Source organism: Ischnura elegans, chromosome 3, assembly GCF_921293095.1.
Source record: "Ischnura elegans chromosome 3, ioIscEleg1.1, whole genome shotgun sequence".
Taxonomy (NCBI): domain Eukaryota; kingdom Metazoa; phylum Arthropoda; class Insecta; order Odonata; family Coenagrionidae; genus Ischnura; species Ischnura elegans.
Window position 1 is genome coordinate 9,246,411 of NC_060248.1, and position 22,248 is coordinate 9,268,658.

Here is a 22,248-nt window from a genome sequence, read left to right on the forward strand (position 1 = left end):
TCTTGATTTATTTAGCTTTTTGCTCACAGTCAAGGCTATAAAATGCCTTAGTTCATCGTAAAAATATATTTATTAAGTGTATAATCATTTTGCGTGCCCAATATCGTCACTTTTCAGCGACTTTGCAGCGAATGAGCGTTAAAATATCTCAAGCGCGCATACGGAATATCGTCTGCAGTCCCAACCGTGACGTCACGCTCCCTCATCCCACTCACTTCCCCGCCGTGCGATGTTGGCCACAGCGTTCCGCCCGAATGGCACGTCTACTTACTTAAATGGTCTAAGCGAAAGAGCATAAAAAAATGAGTAAAAGTAAGTAAATTTCAAAGGGATCAAACCACTAGTGCATGAATGGCATACATTTGCAAAGGGCGATGGGACAAAAAAGTCCCGTCCGCGGTTAAACCCTCTACGGCAACCTTCTATCTGTTTTCTTGTCTCTTTTACGTTTGGCTGGACTGTAACTCGACGCACACTTCACCTTAGATGAACATCCTGTTGGTAGCTACTGGCAACCTATAAGTTTTCACTCACACCCTGCTTGAGATGCTTGAACATCAGATATGGAAATCTGATGGAGGGTTGTATGCTTTTGGTGCAGCTCCTGCACTATAACCTTTCGTTTGGTATTGGCGTGTATTTGACCTTTGGCTCTCTCTCGTTGTTTGGTGCAGGCGTCGCCATTCTTCAGGACGAGGACCACGGCGTGACCTGTTGACTCATTCAAATCAGCTCCAGTTGCAGAGGAGGCGCCCATGCAGCTTCTTTGTGTCTGACGGAAGCTGCCATCGCTCTCATTGCCGCTTCTCTCACGACCTCAGTTCTGTGCCGTGCCGCTTCTGGAGCGATGGCTCCTGCCTCCGCGGTATCGCCTGCCCCTTCCTCCACTCGTCTGCCTCCTCCCCTGGCTCCCCCTCCCTCTCCCCTCCCCCCCACCGCCCCCGCAAGCAACACTACATCCCCATTTTCCCCACTGCCTTCGAGCCTGCCTCGGACGACCCTTCTATGAGACCCATCACACTATAAATTTTATTTTCTCTTATTTTTGTCTCCTGTGCCAAGTCTTCAGAATTTGATGTCGATAATGCCATGTTACTCTTCCTAATTAGTAAATGATACTTCAAAATTTATTATTCTTGTCCCCTCCAGGGGTTAAACAGTTTGTTCACCTATATTCCAGCTTTGCATGTGGTCTCATAGAACTCATTCCTACAATTTAAAATGGTGGGGAAGAAAGTTCCCTTTTAAAATTTTATACTGGGAAGAGTATAGGTTTTTTTAAATGTATTAATAGATTTGGTTTTTGTGAGTCTTGATTACTTCTTTAGTACACAATTTCTTTTTTCCACTGGCTTGTGGCATTCCTGTAAACTTGATATTGAAAGTTACTTCATAACAATTTCCAAGAAATAAGAGTGATTCACTTTGCGTGACTTGCGGATGTGAATAATTTTGTTAATTGAACGCACTTCATCATGCTGTTTGCCGTACAACCTCTTGGTGGTTGTCATGGCTCTTATCCTGTAAAAGTTATTTGAGACTTTCGTTGAGAAAAAGTTTTGTCATTTGCTAGAAGCTACAGGAAGGAGTTCCCATCTAGAAAAGCCAATTTTCTGGCTTAGTAATAATTTGATTGTGCTTGTTGCTTTTTTAAGGCTACAGTAGCAAGGCATCATTTCAGTAATCAATAATTTTAAATTATGTAATAATTCTTTGGTATGTCATCACTATTATTTAATTATTCATAATTAAAATTTAAAATGTGCAGGAATGGCTCTTGTATTGAAATTATAGCATTGATTTTAGTTGTTTCTACAAAGTTGCCAATCCAAGACACACAACTTGATGCAAGGCAACAGAAAACAGCTTTTATTTTACTCATGTGCACTGGCAAAATGAGGATTTGCTTTTGTGAAGATACAGGCTGTGTAATGCCGCTGCAACATCTATAGAGTACTTAGTTGCTGTGTTTTAGTTTCTCGTATGTATTGCCAAGTTAAATGGATTGTTTTCAATGCATAGAGTATGGCCTGCACTTCCATGATGTGATTGTAATTTATTCAAAATTGAGCATATGTAGGCCTGCAATTTTATTTGTTGACTCCATATTTGTTAAAATTTTCATGTAGTTGCCATTGATTTTTTGTTTTAAGTCGCCATTCCCGTTAAAATGGATGAGCTAGAGAGGGAAGTTGAGTTGCTGAAGGTGTGCTTTGTTAGCATTGCAAGCTGCTTCCAGGAAGGCAGTTGTTCAAAGTGCCCAATGAAAAACTTGTTTATTGATATCCAAAGAAAGTGCCACATCATTGTTGATTATAGTACGTGGATACGGTGTTATCGAAGCTTAACTATTAATGTTGAAGATGAAGAAATGTTCAGTTGTGGCACCATTTTATAACTTAAATTATTTTCTTTTGAGATGGTAAATATGTTGATTTGTGATATTTAAATGTAAAAGTATTTAGTAGACAGTTGCATTTCTGATAATGGTGTAGTTACAGAATAATTTCTTGAGTTATAAATCTTTGTTTCCTATGCTCATCGTGGTATGAGTCAAAGTAGTCAATTGCCAACAGATTAGAAAAGCGGCAATATTTTACTTCACCATATCAGAAACATGATGCAGGATGCCCCATGGAGACCTTTATTCTTATTTCTGGGTCTGTGGGCATCATAATTAGTGTAATTTTTAGTGACTAGGAAAGAGTTAAAGATAAATCCATTAATTTTTGTTGGGTGACTTAAAATTTGGACTATTTATTCTGTTAGCAGATTTCATAATTAGGAATGAAACTAAATAAATCCATCAGTCTCTGCTTCCAGGTCCACTGACAATATCATATTTACCACTCATCATCTTACGATTTTAAGGCAAAAAATCATATGGCTCTTGTCTTGCCAGTATTTCTGGCATTAGAAACAATAGTTTTTCAGCATTATCTCAGTTTTACGTGATGAATGTGGTTCATTTTTATTTTTTGTGTGCACCAAATTATACTTGAACCGGGTGTTCAATGGCCACCATGCAGGAATCACCAAAACAAATATTATGTGAGCTTTCCGAGTGGGGTTCTACCTCAACCGAAAGAACACAATTAGTTGTGTAGAATGTTAATGTTTTTACACCTTTATTTTAGAGAAATGTTGATGCAATGGTTGATTTTTTAAGGTCAGCATTTCTGTGTTGCACTTTTTTGTTTTAGAGAGAAGGATATCTCACTGTGGAAAAATCTTTTGTTCAAAACTTTTCAAATAAAAAAAATTAAAAAGGAATGAAAGGTTTTTCCAAAAAAAAGTGTTGTAAATTATGTAAATGAGTTTGCTCCTGTGACTCAGGTTTATTCATGTAATGAAAATTATAGAAATTCTTATGCATTCAAAATCACAAATGATGTGTGTTTTTTATGCCATGTGAACCTTTTTAGTAAATCATTTTGGCAGTGTATCACTTCAGAGTGAAAAGTTTTTATGGAATACTGATGGCACACAGCAATAATATTTTATTAGTTTTAGTGAATGAGCTGTGTTTGCCGACTGGCTGTTGAGTTCTTGGTGTTGTGAATACTTTAAAAGAAAAATTTTTACCATGCCGGTTTGTCATTGTCAGTGCCATCGTTTCCATCCATTATGTTTACAGTCTAGAGTTTTGTGTTACTTTGACGTGGACAAGAAAGTGATGTGAATCATGTGTTGTTTTACATATACATACAAATGCATCGAACACTGTTCGGGAAGAGCTAGGAGGAAGTGTCAAGTGTTATACTATTTGGAAGGAATAATGTGTATCGTGAGCACATCGAGGGATAATTCTTAGTAGCCTGTAATCATTACCTTCTTCCTAAGCCATAGTTTTTCAATCAAAATTTAAGTTTTTTGTAATTCAGTGGTGATATGCGGAATCACCCTGATGGGAAGGTCTCTTATTGATGGATCTAAGTGGTATCATTAGAATGCATAAAATACTTTTGCAGAAATTTAGTCAACGCATATTATTTGGAATCAAATGCTGAATTGAAAACCTATGGTTTCCATAAAATGTAATGTGCTTGCTATTTCCTGCCAAATTTTTGGTCATCACGTGGTATGATCTTGCCAAAGTACATAAATACATACCAGCATTGGTTCATTTAAACATATTCATTGTATAAAATGCACTTCAAGAAGCTCAAAATTCTTACGTCTTACCTTTTGACTCAACTTCCACACTTAAGTGGATCGGGCCCATTTTTTTCTCAATAATGCAGTCTGAATTTTTACTTAAGGGATGCAAATTTCAATATTTCTGTACTTGTTACCTTAGTCTATCAGACTGCATGTAGCCAATTTTTTGCATTTTTATTGGTTGACATTGGTGATTGTATGCAAAAGTTAGTTTTTTTCCTGCTCTTGATTACATGCATTAGTATATATATTCTATAACACCAGATAAAGGGTTGTAGACTATTCTAAACTGTAATTTTATCTCCTTTGTAGGTGTGATTACACATCTCCAGTTCCTTAGTAACCCATTTGTGTACCCACAACTCATGGGAGATAATTAGCATTTTAGAAATGTGTTGTGTAAATCCCTATCTATTTGACTGTGTACTGCATTAGTTTTTCCCGTTAGATCTACTAACTTTCGGGATCACTCATCTTTCTTTTGGTCCAATAGGAATAGAATATCTTAATCTCATTCTCAGCCCCTCATTTTGCAAATCTCATATCTCTGAAGACACAATTGATGTGGGTGCATGTTTTTACAGGCGGTAGTTTTGTCATATGAGGCAAATCTGACATTGTTAGTGTCAAATTGTAAAGTAACTTTCAATTATAGTTAACAGGCTTGTGTGAATGTGATTTGCCTGATGATTGACGAGGTCCTGTTGGCAATACTAGTCTGATAGTTAAGGTATTTCTTTTCAAGAAACAGTTCCCAATGTTATTTGAAGTGTTTGACAAGAGATGAGAATGATCCTACACAAATTTTTGATTTATTTATTTCGGCTGATTTAATCATGCATTTTTGGATTTGATTGTATCTATTTGGATTTATTCTAGACAAAATTTAAACTGATGTTTCATGGAAACGATTACGATTTGAATTTTTTGAAATTGTAAGTTCTTTTCAAAGTTAATAAATCCTCTAAACATCAATTTTCATTTCCTTTTTTTTTATAAACTTACTGTGCTGTCAATTTATGAGTAACCACATAGGTCCTTATGAGTTCTCCTGGTAGTGCATATTTATATACATCGTGAAATGTCTCAAGCAGTGGTGTTACCCAACATGAACATGGGCGTATTCGTGTGCAATGTTAGAGAGTCTGCAGTCTTAAGTGTGAACTTGCATGCACACATTTCTCAGTGCCTGCAAGTTTTAATTTTAAACAAAAACTGAAAGGTGTTCAAAACACCATTGGATTTCATCTTGTTTTAGGCTAAACTTTAATAAATTGCTTAATGTTTAATATAGGTAGTGCATGTGAGCTTAATACATCCATCTCACCCTTTTTATTGAGCTAACTAAAAAAGGGAAAGTACTGCTGCGATGGTGGAGATTTTTCAGACTACCCAATCCCTGCTTACATTCTTTGTGCAGGGGTGTTCAAGCACAGCACTGGGTCTGTCGGATGGGATGTTGAGCCATGGTAACTTTCTTTAACAACCGGCAGCTGCTGCCTTTCTCTCCTCTCTTCCTTCACAAATGCCTCAGTAGTCACCTCCTCCAAATACCTGTACATAATTAGTACACTCAGTGGCGAGTCAGACCCCTGCTATCTGTCACCTCAACTAAAGGGGGAAAAGGCATAAGAGTGGGACCTCATGCATCTTTCAAGTGTCTTTGGCTCTTTAGCTTTTGCCGAGGAGATAGCTAATTATATAGAGTGAGCCTAAAAGTTACAAATGTGAGGAGTCTCAAATTTGACCGGATATGATATCTTTATTGACGGAGAGAGAGAGATAGGGCTGGTCCGAAAAGCTTTTTATCATGGATAAACGAGGTTAATGTTCTGCTTGACATTTTTACTTCAAGTTCAATTAAGAAACTAATGACAATCATACTAACTTCTGTTAATTTAAGTTTTACTTCAGTTAAGAGCCATATGGAAATGAAATATTGCTGAGAATAGGTGATCTCCGTTCATGAGCATAAGTTAACACACCTAATGTTGCACCATTGGAGATCCATTGAATGTTTCTCTAGGAGATCCAGTCAGCTTTTATACACAAGTACATATAACCAGTGTTCCCATTTCAATATCTGATGAGTATTACTGGCTGACTGAAGTCTCCTGAATTAAACAGATCAAGATCTAAGTGTGCAAATGGAAATGGGATATCACTCTGAAACTCTATGTCTGAGATGTACATTACCTGAACTATGCTGTGCCCTAAGTATTTTGGCCACAAAATTCATATTGTTCTCGTTTATATTTTTTAAGCTACAAATGGTAACGATCCGAGTCCGTTACTCACTTTTCCCCTCTCCCTTTCTTTCTTCCCCTCCCACAATCTTGACTTGATGTTGCTGGCAGAGTGAAGAGATGCAGGCGTGACTGAGGATATGAATGGAAAAAGACTTTCTAGCAAAGATAAATGCACATTGATTGTGAGCTATGGGAGGGGCCATTGGACCTGCACGGATTTTGCCATTCCTGTGTTGCACCATCTAAACCCCCCCATGTCCCACTTTTTCCAAGGATTCAGAAGCATGTAAGATAGGTATGTGCTGGGGGTGAATTGTACTCCATTTCCCTGAGGAGGAGATGCAAAGTATTACACGAGGCGATTGGCAGGTGCAAACTGGTAGTCTGGCATCTTGGTTCATACCTTGGAATTTTAGCTACCCTCAACGGTGGCCGAGCTTCTCAAATAAGTCTTCCTGAGTAAATATAAGACGATGCGATGTGGTTGGCAGGTGCCGATTTCGAGCACGGCATCTTCAGTGCTCACGACTTTTGAGAATCCGGGCAGCAACGATCTTCCAGAGAGGAGATTCAAGGCATTAAGAAGAGATTAGCCGGGGCTAATTGAAGTGCGGTGCAATTGGTGCTCAGTAGTTTGGGAAGAAGGAGAGTAAACCCCAGGGGACTGGAGCTGTTCTGTATGGGACCTTAGGTCACGCAAATTCATTACTGCCCCATTATAACCCCTAGAACTCTATTCATTATTCCCAGTGATTTTTCAGCAATCAGAGAGTTGAGTTGAGGTGACTGGGCCAAGTCAAGCCTTGTCCAAAGTGCCCGTTACATTGTAAAGTAAAGTACCTATCCTACATGGAAGTACCAAATGCGACCTCGCACAACTTTTTACTTTCAAAGAGTGAACTTGGTCAATTATAAAGATTTCTATGTTTAAGCAAAATAATGAACTGCATTACAATTTTCGATGTTGTTAAATAATGTCATTTCTTCTTGCTGGTGCCTGAAGTCAGCATTTTGTCCACGATCTACAAAAATTGATAATTTTTCGAACTTCATTAGTCGATACAATAGTTATATTTGTCATTGTTTCATTATTATGCCAAATCCTCTCAATTAGTTGAATACATGCAAAGCTGTGAATTTGAATTTAGTAATGAGGGTTATTTGTGCCACCCAGGAGCCGAGAGGCTGTGAAACCATAAAGCATAGCACCTTCAACAATCAATAGAAATACATAAATGCATAAGAGTAATAATTTCATTGCTAATTTCTATTGTTTACAGGCTACACATATTATGAACAATGCATACTGGTAATGAAGGGATTTTAGTGGTTATGTTTTCAAAATTTTTTTTTTGAGTGATTTGTAGATGGTGAGTCCCTCACAGCTCAATTTTTTTAGTAAAATCGTATATGAATCGAATCGACCTAGATTCGATGGAGCCATAAATTTAACCAAAAACCTATCATAATGAGTTTATTAAATTAGAGAAAATTTACTCTTTTCTGTAGTTTTTATTTCGAAAAATGAGTTTCACGAATGAAAGAATAACACAGACGCCAACTACGATTATTCTCATGTTTTCACAATCGAAATTATTTGAAATTTTGATGGGTTATTAATTGTCGATTGAAAATTTTTAAGAGAGTCCTGTAAAGGTGATGTTTATGGTACGTATTTGTTGTGATCATCCTACTATGCTAGATATCCATATATCCATGTTCAAATTTTTCCGCCCGCGAAGTCCGAAATCGGGAATATCGATTGCCAAGTGTTTGCAAATCCGTCATGGATCAACATGCGGTCAGGGATGTGCTTCAGGGATTTGTTATTATTTTGTGTGTTTGGTTCTGCGTTGTTGTCATTGGATACTTTTACTACAGATAAATGGACTTAGTTTAGGTAAAGTAACTTCATCTCTTGCCTGCCGCGATACAATTTTTTTGTATTTATTTTTACTAGTATATTTTCTGTTTCCTGCTCGGAAGGCTACTATCAATAATATTAATGGTGCTCAATGCTCAATTGAGCAAAAAATTAACAATAATATGATAGTTTAATATCTTTAAAGTATATTTATATCGTTAATGTTTAAGTAAACTTGCAGGCTTGTCAATTTTGAAGCCCATATGGTTGTTGTGGAAGCGTCGGCATATGCAATATTTGCCGTGTCTTTCTTGGTGTCCTTGTCATATTTTAGCTACGAAATTTACCACATAATTATGGCCGCTTAATTAAGTTGTTCATGGAATGGAGCAACGGTGGATCATCTTTTGAACGCTTACTATGTCATGAAATCTGTTGACTGCCGATCTTGGCATAGCTTTTGATGATAAACGATACTCGTGTATTGTACCAAGTAGAGGCCCTTATGCTAATGGTTCATGTCTATTTGTTCAATATTTTGAGGACGGATGATTGGCGTAATGGCATGCATCTACGATCCATTGCATTTGGACGTTAGCGTATTTTTCTTTAGCAGAGGATCCCAGAGTTACCTGGGGGCCTGACACAGTTTTGTTTTAGGAGTTTTCACCCACCTCTTCCCGCAAACTTAAACTACTCCAAGGTTGTCGGGGGAACTAACACGATTTGGACCAACTTGGAGTCAGGATGTGCTTCTGGGATATGTAACCATAATTTTTTGGCTATGCGTTATTGTCATTTTACTGCAGTCAAATAGACGAACTTTAGGTAAAGATGCTTCATCTCATAATTGCTTCTATGCGATTGAAGACACAAGTGCGAGATCTAGAAAATAACTAAAAGTTAAGTTTCGAGAACAAGGAGAAAAATAATGGTTTTTCCACTTGGAGAGTAAGAGCGTAAGATTTCAACAATTTCTACTGAGTTTAGTGGGAAATTATTGTTGAAAAAACAGTATCTGCAGGTAAAGGGGCGGAGGGCTTCAAGCATTTGTGGAAATCTCATCATTATCTGGTTCTTGCTCTCAGGTTTACAATTATTTTGTTTTTTGTTTGTATTTAAATCTATATTTTTGATATTCTATTCCAGGAGTTCCCAAACTTTTTTGTACCACGCCCCCCCGCGACACATATCAGCTTTCCATTTTGCAATACCCTATTTCCACGGTGCCGTACATACCAACTCCTACTCGTACAAGTATATGCCTACTTGATACGGTGAGTAGCTAGATTCTTTTGTTCACTATTGAATGCGGTAACACAGAATGGAAAGATTCACTAATTGTACGTATGATGAAAATTAAAACAAGTATTACATGAAAAACGAATATAATTACCTGTAACCTTCTTTGATAAAGTTTACAACTTTATTGAAACTTTACAAAAACAATTATGAAAACTTAGAAAGACTTTATTTCAAAGATCTGAGGAAATTATTTTTGTAATTTTTTTGTTTATTTCATTTGGGAGTCACGCCCCCCCTGGAATTTCTCCACGCCCCCCAGTTTGGGAACCCTTGTTCTATTCAGTAAGGTAGCTGACTTTTGACAAGTGGACGAGCAATTTCTGACTCCGAAACCCTCTCTTTACTGACTTGAATTATTGTTAATGCTCTTGGATCCATTTTTTCCAGTATTTTCTTGCTCTTCATACATGATCTTTATTATCCGTGTGTCTCCTCTTGATAGCTCAATTATTTCTCTTCATAACTTAGGTACCATGAATTGATATTTTTTTCCTAGTATTTTTTTCCTTTATATCATGTCTTTCTTTCATATTGATTTTATTGCTCCTTTTATTTAGTTGGGTGGTGGTGTGATTCTGCTTGAAGATGTGAGTTGACAGCTGCTTGTAGATATAAGTTGATAGCTTTCCTATGTATGCTTGGAGACCCATCGTAACCATAAGTATGATATACCTTCATACAATGAACTATCGAGCATTTGTGCCTATTGGCAAAACACTAGCAGTTGTGTTTCTCTCTGAAACAGATTGGTTGTGTTTCAGTTGGCGATTACTCGGGGGTTTATGGGACCTGGTACTTGGGGGGGTCCCGGTCTCCGCTTGGAATTGAGAATTTAGAAAAAAATACTTGCCCCTATCTACCCTCCGCCACGTAGAGTCATCATAGATATTCCTATCCAACTGCCATTACTATCATATGTTCTTTATTATTTAAATTGCATAGGGGCCTTAGGACCTTCATCCTCCTTACCTTACCTTACATATTTTCTCGTGTGGAGACTACCCGGTTTTCTGATGCATAGGAATTGAGAACAAAATATAAATATAGGCAACCCACATACCCAAACTTCCACCAAAGAATATTTCTGGATACCTTGCACATTTATTTGTTGTACGAAATATTATGCATGGCTTGTGCTTAATTAAAAGTGATTAATCCAACCTTACATTGGGAGGCTCAAGTTGTTCAAAAATCCCCTCCTCTCCCTCGAATACTGAATGGGAAATACCTTTAATATCAAAGTGGTGGTTGACGAGTTGACTTTGTGGAAGTCCATGGATAGTGATAATTGAAACAGCAGTAGTAAAAAAAGTGTGGAAAAACTACTATTGCTGTTTTATTATCACTACATTCGATATGGCCTTAAGTGCACTCCCTCCAAATACATGTATGCCTTTGCCATTTGCATGTTTCCTTCCCCCGTCCAGCGTATTCCCCTCTGGCTACACCATTGCTTTGAGATATATATGTATGTAACGCCTTTTTACTTTGTGTCATTGTGTGCTGAGTCTTGGAGGAAGTTATTTACTTAATTGACATGCATGCGTAATTAATTTGAGCTGATGATTAGCCTGAGAGGATATGTGTAGAGAACTATGGGAAATCCAAATTCCAATTAAGGATGAATGGAAAGTATCTTCTAAATCCGTGTCTTTGATTTTCCTAATGAAGAGGAGAATAGGTTCCCTATGACAGTTGATTAACAGGCTTCGGAGATGTTTTCCTTGTAATTTGAATTGCTATTTGAATTACCAGTTTGTGGACAAATTGATCCGCTTGAAATGATATTTCTCCTTTGGTGTTTTTGTTATTTGTGTGCTTTGGGAGTGACTTCGTGGAGGCTTACCGCTGCTCTTCCATAGATTTTGCATTTTGTTTGCTTTTTTTGTAATTTCGATTGTGACACTACACCTTTGGAATACAAAATACATTTTATTTTACAATGTACTTGGCTGAATTTTTCTTCAAAATCCGTGTGCACAAGTGTTTTCTCACGGAATGAGGTCGGGGAAATGAAGAAGTCGGACTGGGAATCTGGAAAAAGTCGGAGAAATCCTAAATGGATAATTGGTGTGAACCCTGGTGAGGTCTATAGAGTTTAGCCTCATTCGCCTCGAACGGGAAGAACCTTTTGCTAAGCAAAGAAATCGATCACAAGGGTGCTCATGAACCACGCGAGGACGAGGAGAAGCCGAGACATGGTGACCCCCTCTGCAGGAGTCGATGACTTCATTAACTCTTATGCGAAACGGTTGAGGTCGTCGATTTTTCGCCGCGAATAGCAGGAGAATTAGACGGCGGATCGAAATAGGGGAAAATACGTTTATCAATTCAATATCTATCGTAATCGATAATTAAAAAAAAATGGGTGAACGAGCCCATTGAGGATTGTAATCGTGGGATAAGGGATCGTGTTTTCCTCATTCCCGGGGTTAAAGTTAAACATCCCAGGCTCACGTGGAATCAAAATTAAAAAAAAGAAGAGGAGCTGCAGCTGCTCGGTCACTCATTCAGTCTATATGAAAATTACAAAAAAATTAAGCAACTCTAAGTTTTGGAATAGGGGAGCTAAACCTATTGCTGATGCATTGCTTGATTAAAGGATGCTGCTGTAGCACTGAAACCTGTTTTTCTTTTAAGTTTTACCTTTTTCTAAAATTGAAAATAATTGAAGTTACATAAGAGTCAGTTTCATCGAAAAGTAAGGCAATGACCTTGTCGACCAATATTTATTTATTGTCGATTGCGATAAAGTATGAAGTGCAAGGAGACCCTAATCTTTCCGTATTTAGATCCGTCGCCCACTTCACAAGCTGTTCGAGAAAAACCGGTGGCCTTACCTGAACCCTTCCGTAGATAAGTTGATGACGTCGTGAGCGTATGAAGAGCGTCTTGCCGCTACTCCCGCGCATCAACCTTCCGTGAAACAAGTTGTCGTCTGCGCTCTAGTGAACGATTCCTTTTCGTTAGTTCTCCTGGAACGAGTGAATGACTCTTCGCTCTAATGGCGTCACCAACTCATGAAACTTGCGCGCGCACTTTCGCCCCTTTTTAAATCTTAGCTTGCGACAGAGTGACAGACTGAGGGATCTTTTTTTTGTCGTCGGAAATATCTTTCCCATCCATCCATCCATCGAACTATTGAAGTGAATTGAGATATCGCGTCTCAGTGACCCGAAATATTCCCTGGCGACAGACATTGCTTCAGCCGTGACTCCTTACTCCTTGTATAGAAATTTTTTGGGGTAAATTATTCGTTTTGACATGCATGAGATGGCTTTCCTCCTGAGGAAATTCGAATTTGTTGTCACGTGTTCGCTATCGGAGGAATGAACCATCCTATGAAGTGTTGGCGGAGGAGGACAACGTACGAGGATAAGATGGCACGCATTTCAAAGTGACCTTTCCGCCGTGTGCATTCGAAGACCACTCGATGGGAAGGGAAAGTAAAACGGCTTTGAGGACGATAATCAATAACAGTGAGATGGAACGGTCCGTTGACGTCACGATGTAAAATTTCCATTCAAGACGAAGAACGAAAACCATCGACAGGAAGAAGTGTGCTAGTGTCCGAGCACGGGACACTAACACTTCTCTCGGGAGACTGGTGATTAGAGCTCCCGATTTGACGTGGAAGGCGTCAACGAGTGAAGGAATTCATTAGTTTTAGGAAAGAGCGATTAAGTAAACAGGGTTCGCCCTTTTTCGCCTTGTCAACCCCCGGACACAAAGTTGGTCCCTTTGCGTCGAGGCTCTTGCTAATTATACTTTTAAAATAGTTTTGAGTCCAGCTTTTCAATGTTATCAAATTGTAATGTTAATAATGTATACACTCGGTTTTAAGAATTTAAATTGATTGATTGATATTTATTATACTGATTAATATTTATGAAACTCCTTCCAAATCGTGTTCTGGCCGCGTCACTGGTTACGTTTGATCTGCCCGTTTCAAAATAAAGCGACTCGGGAGGAAGGAAGCTTTTATCTCGTTTAAAAGTAAGTGCACGGAAACAGTGGCGCAGCGAGGGGGGGGGGTTTAGGGGGATAAATCCCCCCCCCCAGATCCCAAAGAAATTTTTAAGTTTAATACATTTTACGTAATGGATTAGTATTACTTTTAGAATAGTGTTAAGATTAATCAAATATCTCTCATAAAGCGGTAAAACTCGCCATTTTGAACCATTATTCTTAAAATTTTCTGGAGAAGGGTCCCCACAACTCCTGCTTACCCTAGTGGGTATGCAATACCCCGCATCCCAAAGTATTAGTTGCGTCTTAAACCCCCCATAGCCTTAATTCTTGGCTGCGCACCTGCACGGAAACAAATCTAGTGTAGGTCACGGAGAAAGGCCCTCCCGTCCGCTAGCACAGACCTTCTGGTCGGTGCAAACATCTCACTCGGTCTGTCGCAGTTTTGTAATGTCGAAATTCCAGGGTTGATCATCGTTTGTCATACATGCTAACATTTTAACGTAGTATGACGACAATCTTTTTACTCTTGAAGGATTTTTGCTGTGGCGGTAGACGCACTGGTTTTCGAGATAACTTTACTTTGTCAAATAACTAACAAATTATCAATTTTTTAAAAACTTTGTGATTCTATTTAATCCTCATAATTTAGTCGCTCTTAATAATTAAAAAGGATGTTGGGTTATTCGCGAGTGTAACGAATTTTCAGACCACCGAAGTACTTCTGCCGCCTACAAGTGAGAATACGGCACACTTCTTTTCAACCTTACAGTTAAAAATGGGGCTAATATTGGGATTATATTATTTTGCTATTACTATGTAGCTAAAAATAAAAAAATCGATGTTTTTGCGTTTTTTTCTCCTTGCAATCATGTTTTACCGAGGTTCACAGTTTCAAGCACGTGTCGCTTTAATTGTTATATGGACAGTATCATATAATAGGATAGTCGAGGGCGGACTCACATACACTCAAAGGTACCTGTTAGAATTTTTGTATTTATAATCTGAAATTTTGTATTAGATATTATAATGATTTTTTCATCATACCATCAAATTGTCAATTGGGTATTCAGGCTATTTTATTTTATCTTCGCTGTTGTTCTGTAACTCTATTCAAGTGCAACATTTGATATTCATTCTTTAGGTAATAGATTAGCCAAATAACCCTGCCCCCATTATGACCATCGCTGCGGAAATATACGCAAGAATTTTTAACTTTTCTAACGCTTCGATCTTTTCACCATTTATTTGGTAATAGCTATTGATAGTTATACAATCACTAGGAATGTACAGCTTTGTGGAGTTGGCCGGGAGAATCCACAGCCGTATTGAAACTTGTATACCGTAACACCTTTAACAAAAGGTTCTTCACTAAAAAAAATAACCAGAAACATCCTAATTTGTTTCATTCAGTACTAATAATTTTAAAATATTGTGGTGTGTAGTAAACCTATTCTATTCTAAAAGAAGATGATTCTCTGAGTGACTAAGAGGATTGTCTTTCTGCTCTTCACCTGAATTGTGGGCCCTCATGTCACCTTTAGTGGCTTAAACATGGGTTTGGGACAGTTGACGAAGAAAGGTCTTAAGTGCCCAAGCAGTTGTCAAAGACCCATTCCCCCTCCCCCCCTCCCAAAAGTAAATATGTGCACTTAAGGGGAGACTGTGGAAGGGTGTGGTCAGAAAATAAATATTTGCCTGCCGAAGTTGGGGGATGCAGGCGGTCGTTACTGTCGGACCTAAATATTTAGTCTAGGAGATATATCAAAGGCTATTAGGCAAAAATTAAATAGGTATGTTTGGATAAACACGGAAAAAATGCAAGAAAAAAATATTGATCCTCTCCTATTTACTCAATCATGCAGTCGATTTCCATCAAGTTGATTTCCTCCTAATTAAATCTGTGCATTCTTCGAAGTTGTTTAACTAGCTTGGCTATAAACAGAAATCATAATTAGCACTTGTTTCATAGCTCTAGTTTTTTATTCTTACTCTTATTCAGATGTGGGTTTGTTGGGACCATTGGGTGTTTAAAATATCAAGTTTTTTTCTATAATCAGGTTCAAAAAAACTTTCATTTGAGCATAAATATTACAAGAACAATCGGTCGGGGACCTAATTGCTGAATTGCTTGAGGCACCATGTGAAAGAAGGCTCGATTTGGGCATCATTCTTTTCTTTAACCCAAATAGCTTTCCTTGAGTTTCCTTGCAATAGGAGTATTTTAAGAATTTCTAGTTTTATCCATCGGAAGCTGTTCCAGAAAATCGATATTGAGAAGGGAATTTCAACACCAAATTGATAACGGAAATACGATTTCTCTGAGGTTTCAATTTGGCTTAAAAATTTGCTTTCACTTTGCTCTGACCAACTCTTTTGAGTTTCCCTGGTAAAAGGGAAGGATGCTAGAGACCGCACTAGTGGTTAGGGGTACTGAAGCGGGGCTGGACGACGCTGAAAAAGTGATCAAATTTCTGCCTACAGTCAACTGGCCGAATGGTTTTGCAAGGCAGGATTGAAATTCCATCAAATAAATGAACGCTTAAAAATTCAATGGCCAAGCGACCTCCCAACACATCGTCCTGGCTTCGCCCCTGCCTATGAGCTATGCACACTGCACAGTGCTGCAGTTGGGCCGGTAAGGCATACCCCCTAAAATTCATACTCGTTATAAGCGTACCGGTTAAACTACCTTTTTAAATCTGTAAAAAATAGCCCTACTGTAAGTTGTCCAATGGATTTCAGAAATAATCATTTACTTGTCCAGAGTTATCTCGTAGCACAACTTGGAACTAAAGTAAGAGTTGGAGTTTGACATTTCAATTGCTGGCGGATGTATAATACATCTTCAGTTGTTGGCAATTTTTGGCGAGTAACGCCAAAAATTTTTCCCAACTACAGCATTGGCTATGCGTTAATTTTTTGTCGCCTCTCTACATATACCCTGCTGATTTACCTGCGTGGAAATATTTTTTTGCGCTCCTTTGTACCTTGTCAACTTTCTGGATCTTATAGTTTTTCGTTATCCGTCATTTTTAGGGCAACTTGTGGCTGGAGAGACATCACCCTCACTTCGCGTCGCTGCTCAAGTCGTGGAATGCGCCTCTGTCATCGGCTGCTCTTCTCAATACTCGAAACACCTAATTGCAGTGTAAGTCATGCCATGAAATAAATGCGGGAACAAAATTAGGGTTTTATCGAATTGCCAGTTTTTGCGGTATGGCCACCAAATTTAGGATTCATCACGTATTACCCGTCGCCCGCAATACTAGATGGGACGAAAGCGCTGCGGCAATATTTAAAGTATAAAGAATACAAGAACTATCTTGAATAGGATTGATCGGGGTACCTCGCTACCGGTTGGGGTATGATGTTTATGATAGGGACACTATTTCCCTAACTTTTACAGGGAAAATCACCTGCTCATTTGCTATATTTTCTAATATTTTGCTTACAATTAGTTGCTTGTTGATTCGATCGTGCATTGTCGTCTGTTATGTTTGCCGAAGAAGTCGAGGTACTCATCCGTGGATACACATATCCCTAAACGTGATGATATTTTAATTATTGTTGCAGCACCAAAACTAGTTTTGTTTATTATGTGTAAGAAATAATCTTAAATTTAGTGGCCATCCGACAAAAAATGTCGATTCCTTAAAACCCTATATCACAACAAAATGTATGTAGCATTTGTGTAAAGGATTACATCTGCGGCGTAGGATGACTTACGTTTGGATACTAGTCGGCTCTGCTTCATCGACATCAGGTCAAAAACCTCACTCTTTCGCTGTGGATACTTGGAAGAATTCCCAGCATTGCCCGTATTCCATCGATGCAGAGATCCATTGCCATGCACTCATCGTGTCGTTCGTATATGTGGGAAGCCCCCTAAATTCTTCGTTGTTTTTGGCTTTAGAACGTCGTAACGAAGTTGATCACTTGTGCTGCTTTTGAGTTTTTGTAATAATTTCTCATTTTAGCTGGCATCAATCATCAGCCCTGTTATCTAATACCATTGTTGCATCTCCGAAGCGTGAAATTGTTTAGTTCCTCATTTGTTCCTCATTTACGCGGTTGTGTTGGTAAATTAAAATCGTTCTCCTTTGGATGGTCTCAAATTACGGAGTATTCAATTTACATTTTTTGTCGAAGTTTCCTCTTGTTTCTTCTGTCTGAACATGTCCGTGTGTGCGGTATATGTGCGCGTGTGATATCCTTGAGTTCAGTTTTTTTAATTTTTTCGGAGGGTTTATTTTTAAAGAAGTAGCCGTCTCCCCCTGTGAAGTCTCCTAGCCGAGTCTTGCAGGAGAAATCCCTCGTGATCGGTGTGGAAGAAAGGTGATATCGTGTTTCGAATTCTGATCTGTCTCTCATCTTTATTCCGTGGGAAGTTGAACGGAATTCGCCTGTGTAATCCTTCGGCTGATTGTCAGCAATTGAGTATCCTTTTATACATCGTTACTTCTGCAAGCCGATTATGTGTTGTGCTTATGATTTTATTTATTAATTGCCGGCTGATTAGCTGTATATTTTCCATTATGTCTTGTTGGAGTTGTTTTTTTAGTTGGCCTGAAACAAATCATCTCCCGCTTTCACCTCTTATCAGTTCGTAGACGTCTTTGAAAATTAACTGGATGGGAAATACACTCTTGAAAAGTACCGGTTGTTGCGTTAAATGAAAAGTAGTGTGGAAATTGGTCAATTATTTACAGTTATCGCCTTGAAAGAGGCCCATTATTGCCGGGAGAGTGGTCATTTTTGTTTGTGCAGATGTCATCACTAAACGCTATTGGTAACTGGGTAATCGGTTTTTCTTTCATCAATTCAGGCTTTCCGTAAAGAAGTCTTACTTCATGCATCCCATAAACGTCAATAATTATGTAAACGTTTAGCTGTAAAGTAAGGATAAAAAGTCTCGGTTAAGGGCTGCTTAATCTTGAGATTATTAGTTTTTGTTATTCTACTTATTCCACGCCCACCCTGTTCAATCGTTTACTCTTATAAAAAATCGAAGTTGAGTGACCTACCCCTATATTTTCTAACTCATCGTCCCTTATACGTTTTTTTTTTGTTGTTTGGCTTGTATTTGGAGTCCAGCTGTGTGGACGTTCTTACACGACGTATTTTTTGCGCATATAGTTCACTGAATGCAGCTGTCGTTGCAAGTGGTTGTTTGGCGCTGCGTCGACATAGATACGTTTGACGCAAAAGCAAGCGGGTGAGATAAAGGAACGGTATGTATGTTCTGTGTTCCGTCTTCGCGCTTAGGAATCGCGACACGGTCTCTGGAATATTGTGCGTCGTAAACATTCCGTGTCTGTTGGGAATGGTTTTACAAAGGGAACGAGTGAAAAAAATGCTGGGTATTTTTTTTTCTAGCCCAAAATCTTTCCATGTGTGGTCATTGCCCTCCCTTCTTCAAATTTTGCATCACTCTTCCCTCAGCCTGCGAATCGTTTATAAGAGGACTCGTCACTCGCTTGAACGGTCAAATTTTGCCTTTTTCCGTGGCAGAACAATCTTCAAGTTCGAAAATTCCACTGAGGAAATTTCTTTGTCCTAACCAGGATTCGAACCCTGATCTGAAGAATTAGAAAACCACTTCGTCCACATTTGCGTTCCAATTGCCCTACCACTTGAACTACCAATACAGCTTCATCCTCCGCTGAATTTTCTACTGCTGCATAATACCCTGCGAGACCTACCCTATGGCGTTTGGCAGGGGTTGAACAATAACCAGAACGCAGCATGCGAGAAACTCCTCGCATAGTCATCAAAATATTACGCTTAATAACTAAAACACGCGAAAATTCATGCGAAGGCAAAACTTGCCATCGCTTAGTAATTTCTATAGTGAGTAAATCCATGCAAGGTTAGAAAAATGGAAAATATAAACTTGCAAATAGTCGTCGCAGTGACGCGATTATTTTATTAATCGAGACACCGTTGTTATATCCGATAGTACGAGGAAAGAAGGGCATTTGAAATCTCTCCGCTTTGCAGTCTATTTCCTTTAATTTCTTCTTGTTATATCGCCTACCTTATTATGACGAGAAACGAATGATATTTTTCACGTCGTCTGAGAAAAATTCTCCAAATTTGCTTATTTTTAGTAAATTTAGCCTATATTTTATTCTACGCTTCTGTGAAGATTCCCATCTTAACTCTCATAATGTATTAGAAACGCTGCATTTTTACCGTAATAACTCTTCCCAAATGTAGCCGCTCAGCGCTGTGATCTCTTGATTTCACCTATAAGTCCTACTTCATAAGGGTCCCACTCCCTATAAAAGCTGCATACTCCAAGTAAGGCCTTACTACAGTCAGGTAGCTATCTCTTTCACCTTTCTTTGGAATTTACCGATAATTATTTTTACAGATTCCGGTTTACGGTTGGCTTTCCCGCATGCATCGCGTTTTTTGTTAACCCCACGAGAGATCCCGAGTTATGGTGACCTAAAAGTATTTTACGAACTCGGCCAGTGACGTAACTAAGAGTATGCTTTGGGGGAGCGATGGAATGGCAACGGGGTTTCGGAAAAATTTTTGAAAAAATGACATGCCCTGGAAGTACAATTTACATCATTTTGGCACTTAAAATTTAACATTGAACGTATGCAGTTGTTATACGCCAAAACTAAACAATAGTTATAAATATTTTTTTCCTGTGAGGGTTTGGGGGGGGGGGGAGGACATACCCCCTCATCCCCCCATAGTTATGCCACTGGACTCTGCAATAAATAGTTGGATCCCGTTAGCGTTGTAGCTCCTCCTTGAAGAAACATCCTTTTCCCAAAACTTATCGCCATTGAGTGAACCCTTGTCAACATTTACCTTAATCTCTAATGTAGAAATTTTACTTTTAATGGAATGATGAGGCCGAGGCATAGCCACAGGGGGGGTTTCCTGGTTACAACCCCCCTTGAACATTTATTACCTTATTTCAATAAATACCCGTACAAAATTACTGTGTTGGAGTCCTTAAATTCACGTTTTCAACTCCTAATATCCCATAAATTTGCCTCCCTTCTTCCTGGGGTGTTTTCCATAAACCCCGGGCCCTCCCCGCTAAACCCCCTCCTATTTCAAAATCCTGGCTACGCTACTGTGCTGAGGTAAAATTTTAATATATGAAATAGAGTCAAATATTGGAAGAGGTATAGACTGGATGTTATATATGATGGCGTAAGTTTCAATAGCACAATGCATCACGATGATATTTGAAATACGATCAGTTTGATTTGGGATGATGCTTATCCCCTTTAGCGCAGTGTCACTTAACTAGTGGGAAATGATAATACTTTATCTAGCCCTCTGCTTCAGCTAGATAGTACATTATCTAACCTTCGGCTAGATCACATATCACTCGGGTTATAAACTGCTTGGGCTGTTTTTTTATAATAAAGTCCGTCCGTTGACTTAGGCCCTGAAATCGTAAACGCGCATCTCGAATGTTCGTTATAAAAATTTGATGGAGTTTTCCCTGACCTACCGCCGCCGTGTCACGGGTGGACGTCCTGTGAAATTGCGAAGGCCCTTGACGAACGCGACTGACCCCTATAAGACTCCGCAGTGGACGGGAGGTGTCACGATTTTTATTGCGATCGTAATTATTAATGTCTCGGATGTTCAGGCCCCGTGCGCGAGATTCGACCCGTCCTACGTGGACAGTGTGTTGTCATGCACTATCTCCTCGTGGGGGCAAGCGTGAATAGACTATTTTTAGTTCCGGCGCGATTTATGCAATGGCACTGGACACGACTCCTCCCGACGATGTTGGTGTTGGGGCGACCGGCGAGTTGACCGCCGCGCCGTGGCAAGGCCAGGAGCCGGCGTCCAATTTCCAGTTGACCTTGCGGAAAAATTGACTCCCTCACACCATCACTCCCTCCGCGCCGTGTTTACGCTAGCGAGAGCCTTTCTTTCTCGGGGAATCGTGTGTGTTGGCCCCTCTCTCTCGAGACAAGTGGATAGTCTTTGTGACAGTGAGCAGTTCTCCATTTTAGCAGTCGCTCTTGTTTGTGTGAACTCTCCTTAACTCACCCCTCCCGCATCAGGGTGTTTATAGTATCCGAGGGAGGAGAGGTGCTTATCTCTGATATCGCTCCTCGTCTGATTGTAAGACGCGAGGGAGTATAAGAACCCGGCTTCGCGGTCGCTGAAGAACTGTTTCGCCAACCGGCCGCGCAAGACATGATGAAGAGGTGTGGCGTCCGTCTCGGAAAGCGACTGGTAAACACCCTCACTACCCTGAATTTACTGCGAGGACGCATTCCTCCGACACAAGCGGTTGTATTTTGTCTTTTTTTCTCTACGAATTACTCGTTTCAAACTTACTTTACCATTTAGAAATTTTCATTTTAAATAAAGTAAACATTTTTCTACAATTGGGTCCAAAAAAAATTACATACTAGGAAATAGTAAGGGAAATTAAAAAAAATTGAGTTACTGGCAAATACTGAAAAGACTGTCTGTATATCCTAACATGTTAGCAAGATAGTTTAAGCTGTAAACGAGCAATTCGCCGCGAAATAAAGACTGGTTGAGCGATGAGTTGTGTTTTAGTTACTTTGTGGTGATTTATTTTGCGTATTTATCGGCGTTTTCCCGTGGCAGTGACTCATCGGCGCTCTTCTCTCGCCGCTCATTTGCGAGTTCTTTTCACAAGCATTGCCGGCGAGGGTTTGTCGCGGATTCCTG

General features: G+C 39.2%; 2 protein-coding genes and 1 long non-coding RNA gene across 10 annotated transcripts in view; 2 read left to right on the plus strand and 1 right to left on the minus strand.

Annotated features, from left to right (window-relative positions):
- The window catches only part of LOC124155424, a 24,815-nt gene extending 19,679 nt beyond the window's left edge, over positions 1 to 5,136 (plus strand). For 2 of the 3 annotated variants that reach the window (XM_046529219.1, XM_046529220.1), the window contains exon 5: positions 675 to 5,136. In XM_046529219.1, coding sequence (XP_046385175.1) covers positions 675 to 1,026 — 352 coding nt within the window. In that variant the 3' untranslated portion in view covers positions 1,027 to 5,136. The remainder of the gene's footprint in view (positions 1 to 674) is intronic. The other variant, XM_046529221.1, reaches the window with a different exon arrangement.
- Positions 4,080 to 17,524, minus strand: LOC124155428. The gene is made up of 3 exons (XR_006864187.1): positions 17,278 to 17,524; positions 16,539 to 16,688; positions 4,080 to 7,432 (listed from the first exon to the last, which is right to left on the minus strand). It is a non-coding gene; the product is annotated as an uncharacterized LOC124155428 (long non-coding RNA).
- LOC124155426 (ornithine aminotransferase, mitochondrial) overlaps positions 8,182 to 22,248 on the plus strand; it is a 31,569-nt gene continuing 17,502 nt past the window's right edge. Inside the window, exons 1-2 of one of the 6 annotated variants that reach the window (XM_046529230.1) lie at positions 17,866 to 17,988; positions 21,606 to 21,780. In XM_046529230.1, coding sequence (XP_046385186.1) covers positions 21,742 to 21,780 — 39 coding nt within the window. In that variant the 5' untranslated portion in view covers positions 17,866 to 17,988; positions 21,606 to 21,741. Of the gene's footprint in view, positions 8,311 to 16,617; positions 16,700 to 17,865; positions 17,989 to 21,401; positions 21,838 to 22,248 lie in introns of those variants that run through there. The other 5 variants (XM_046529225.1, XM_046529227.1, XM_046529231.1 and 2 more) reach the window with 5 other exon arrangements.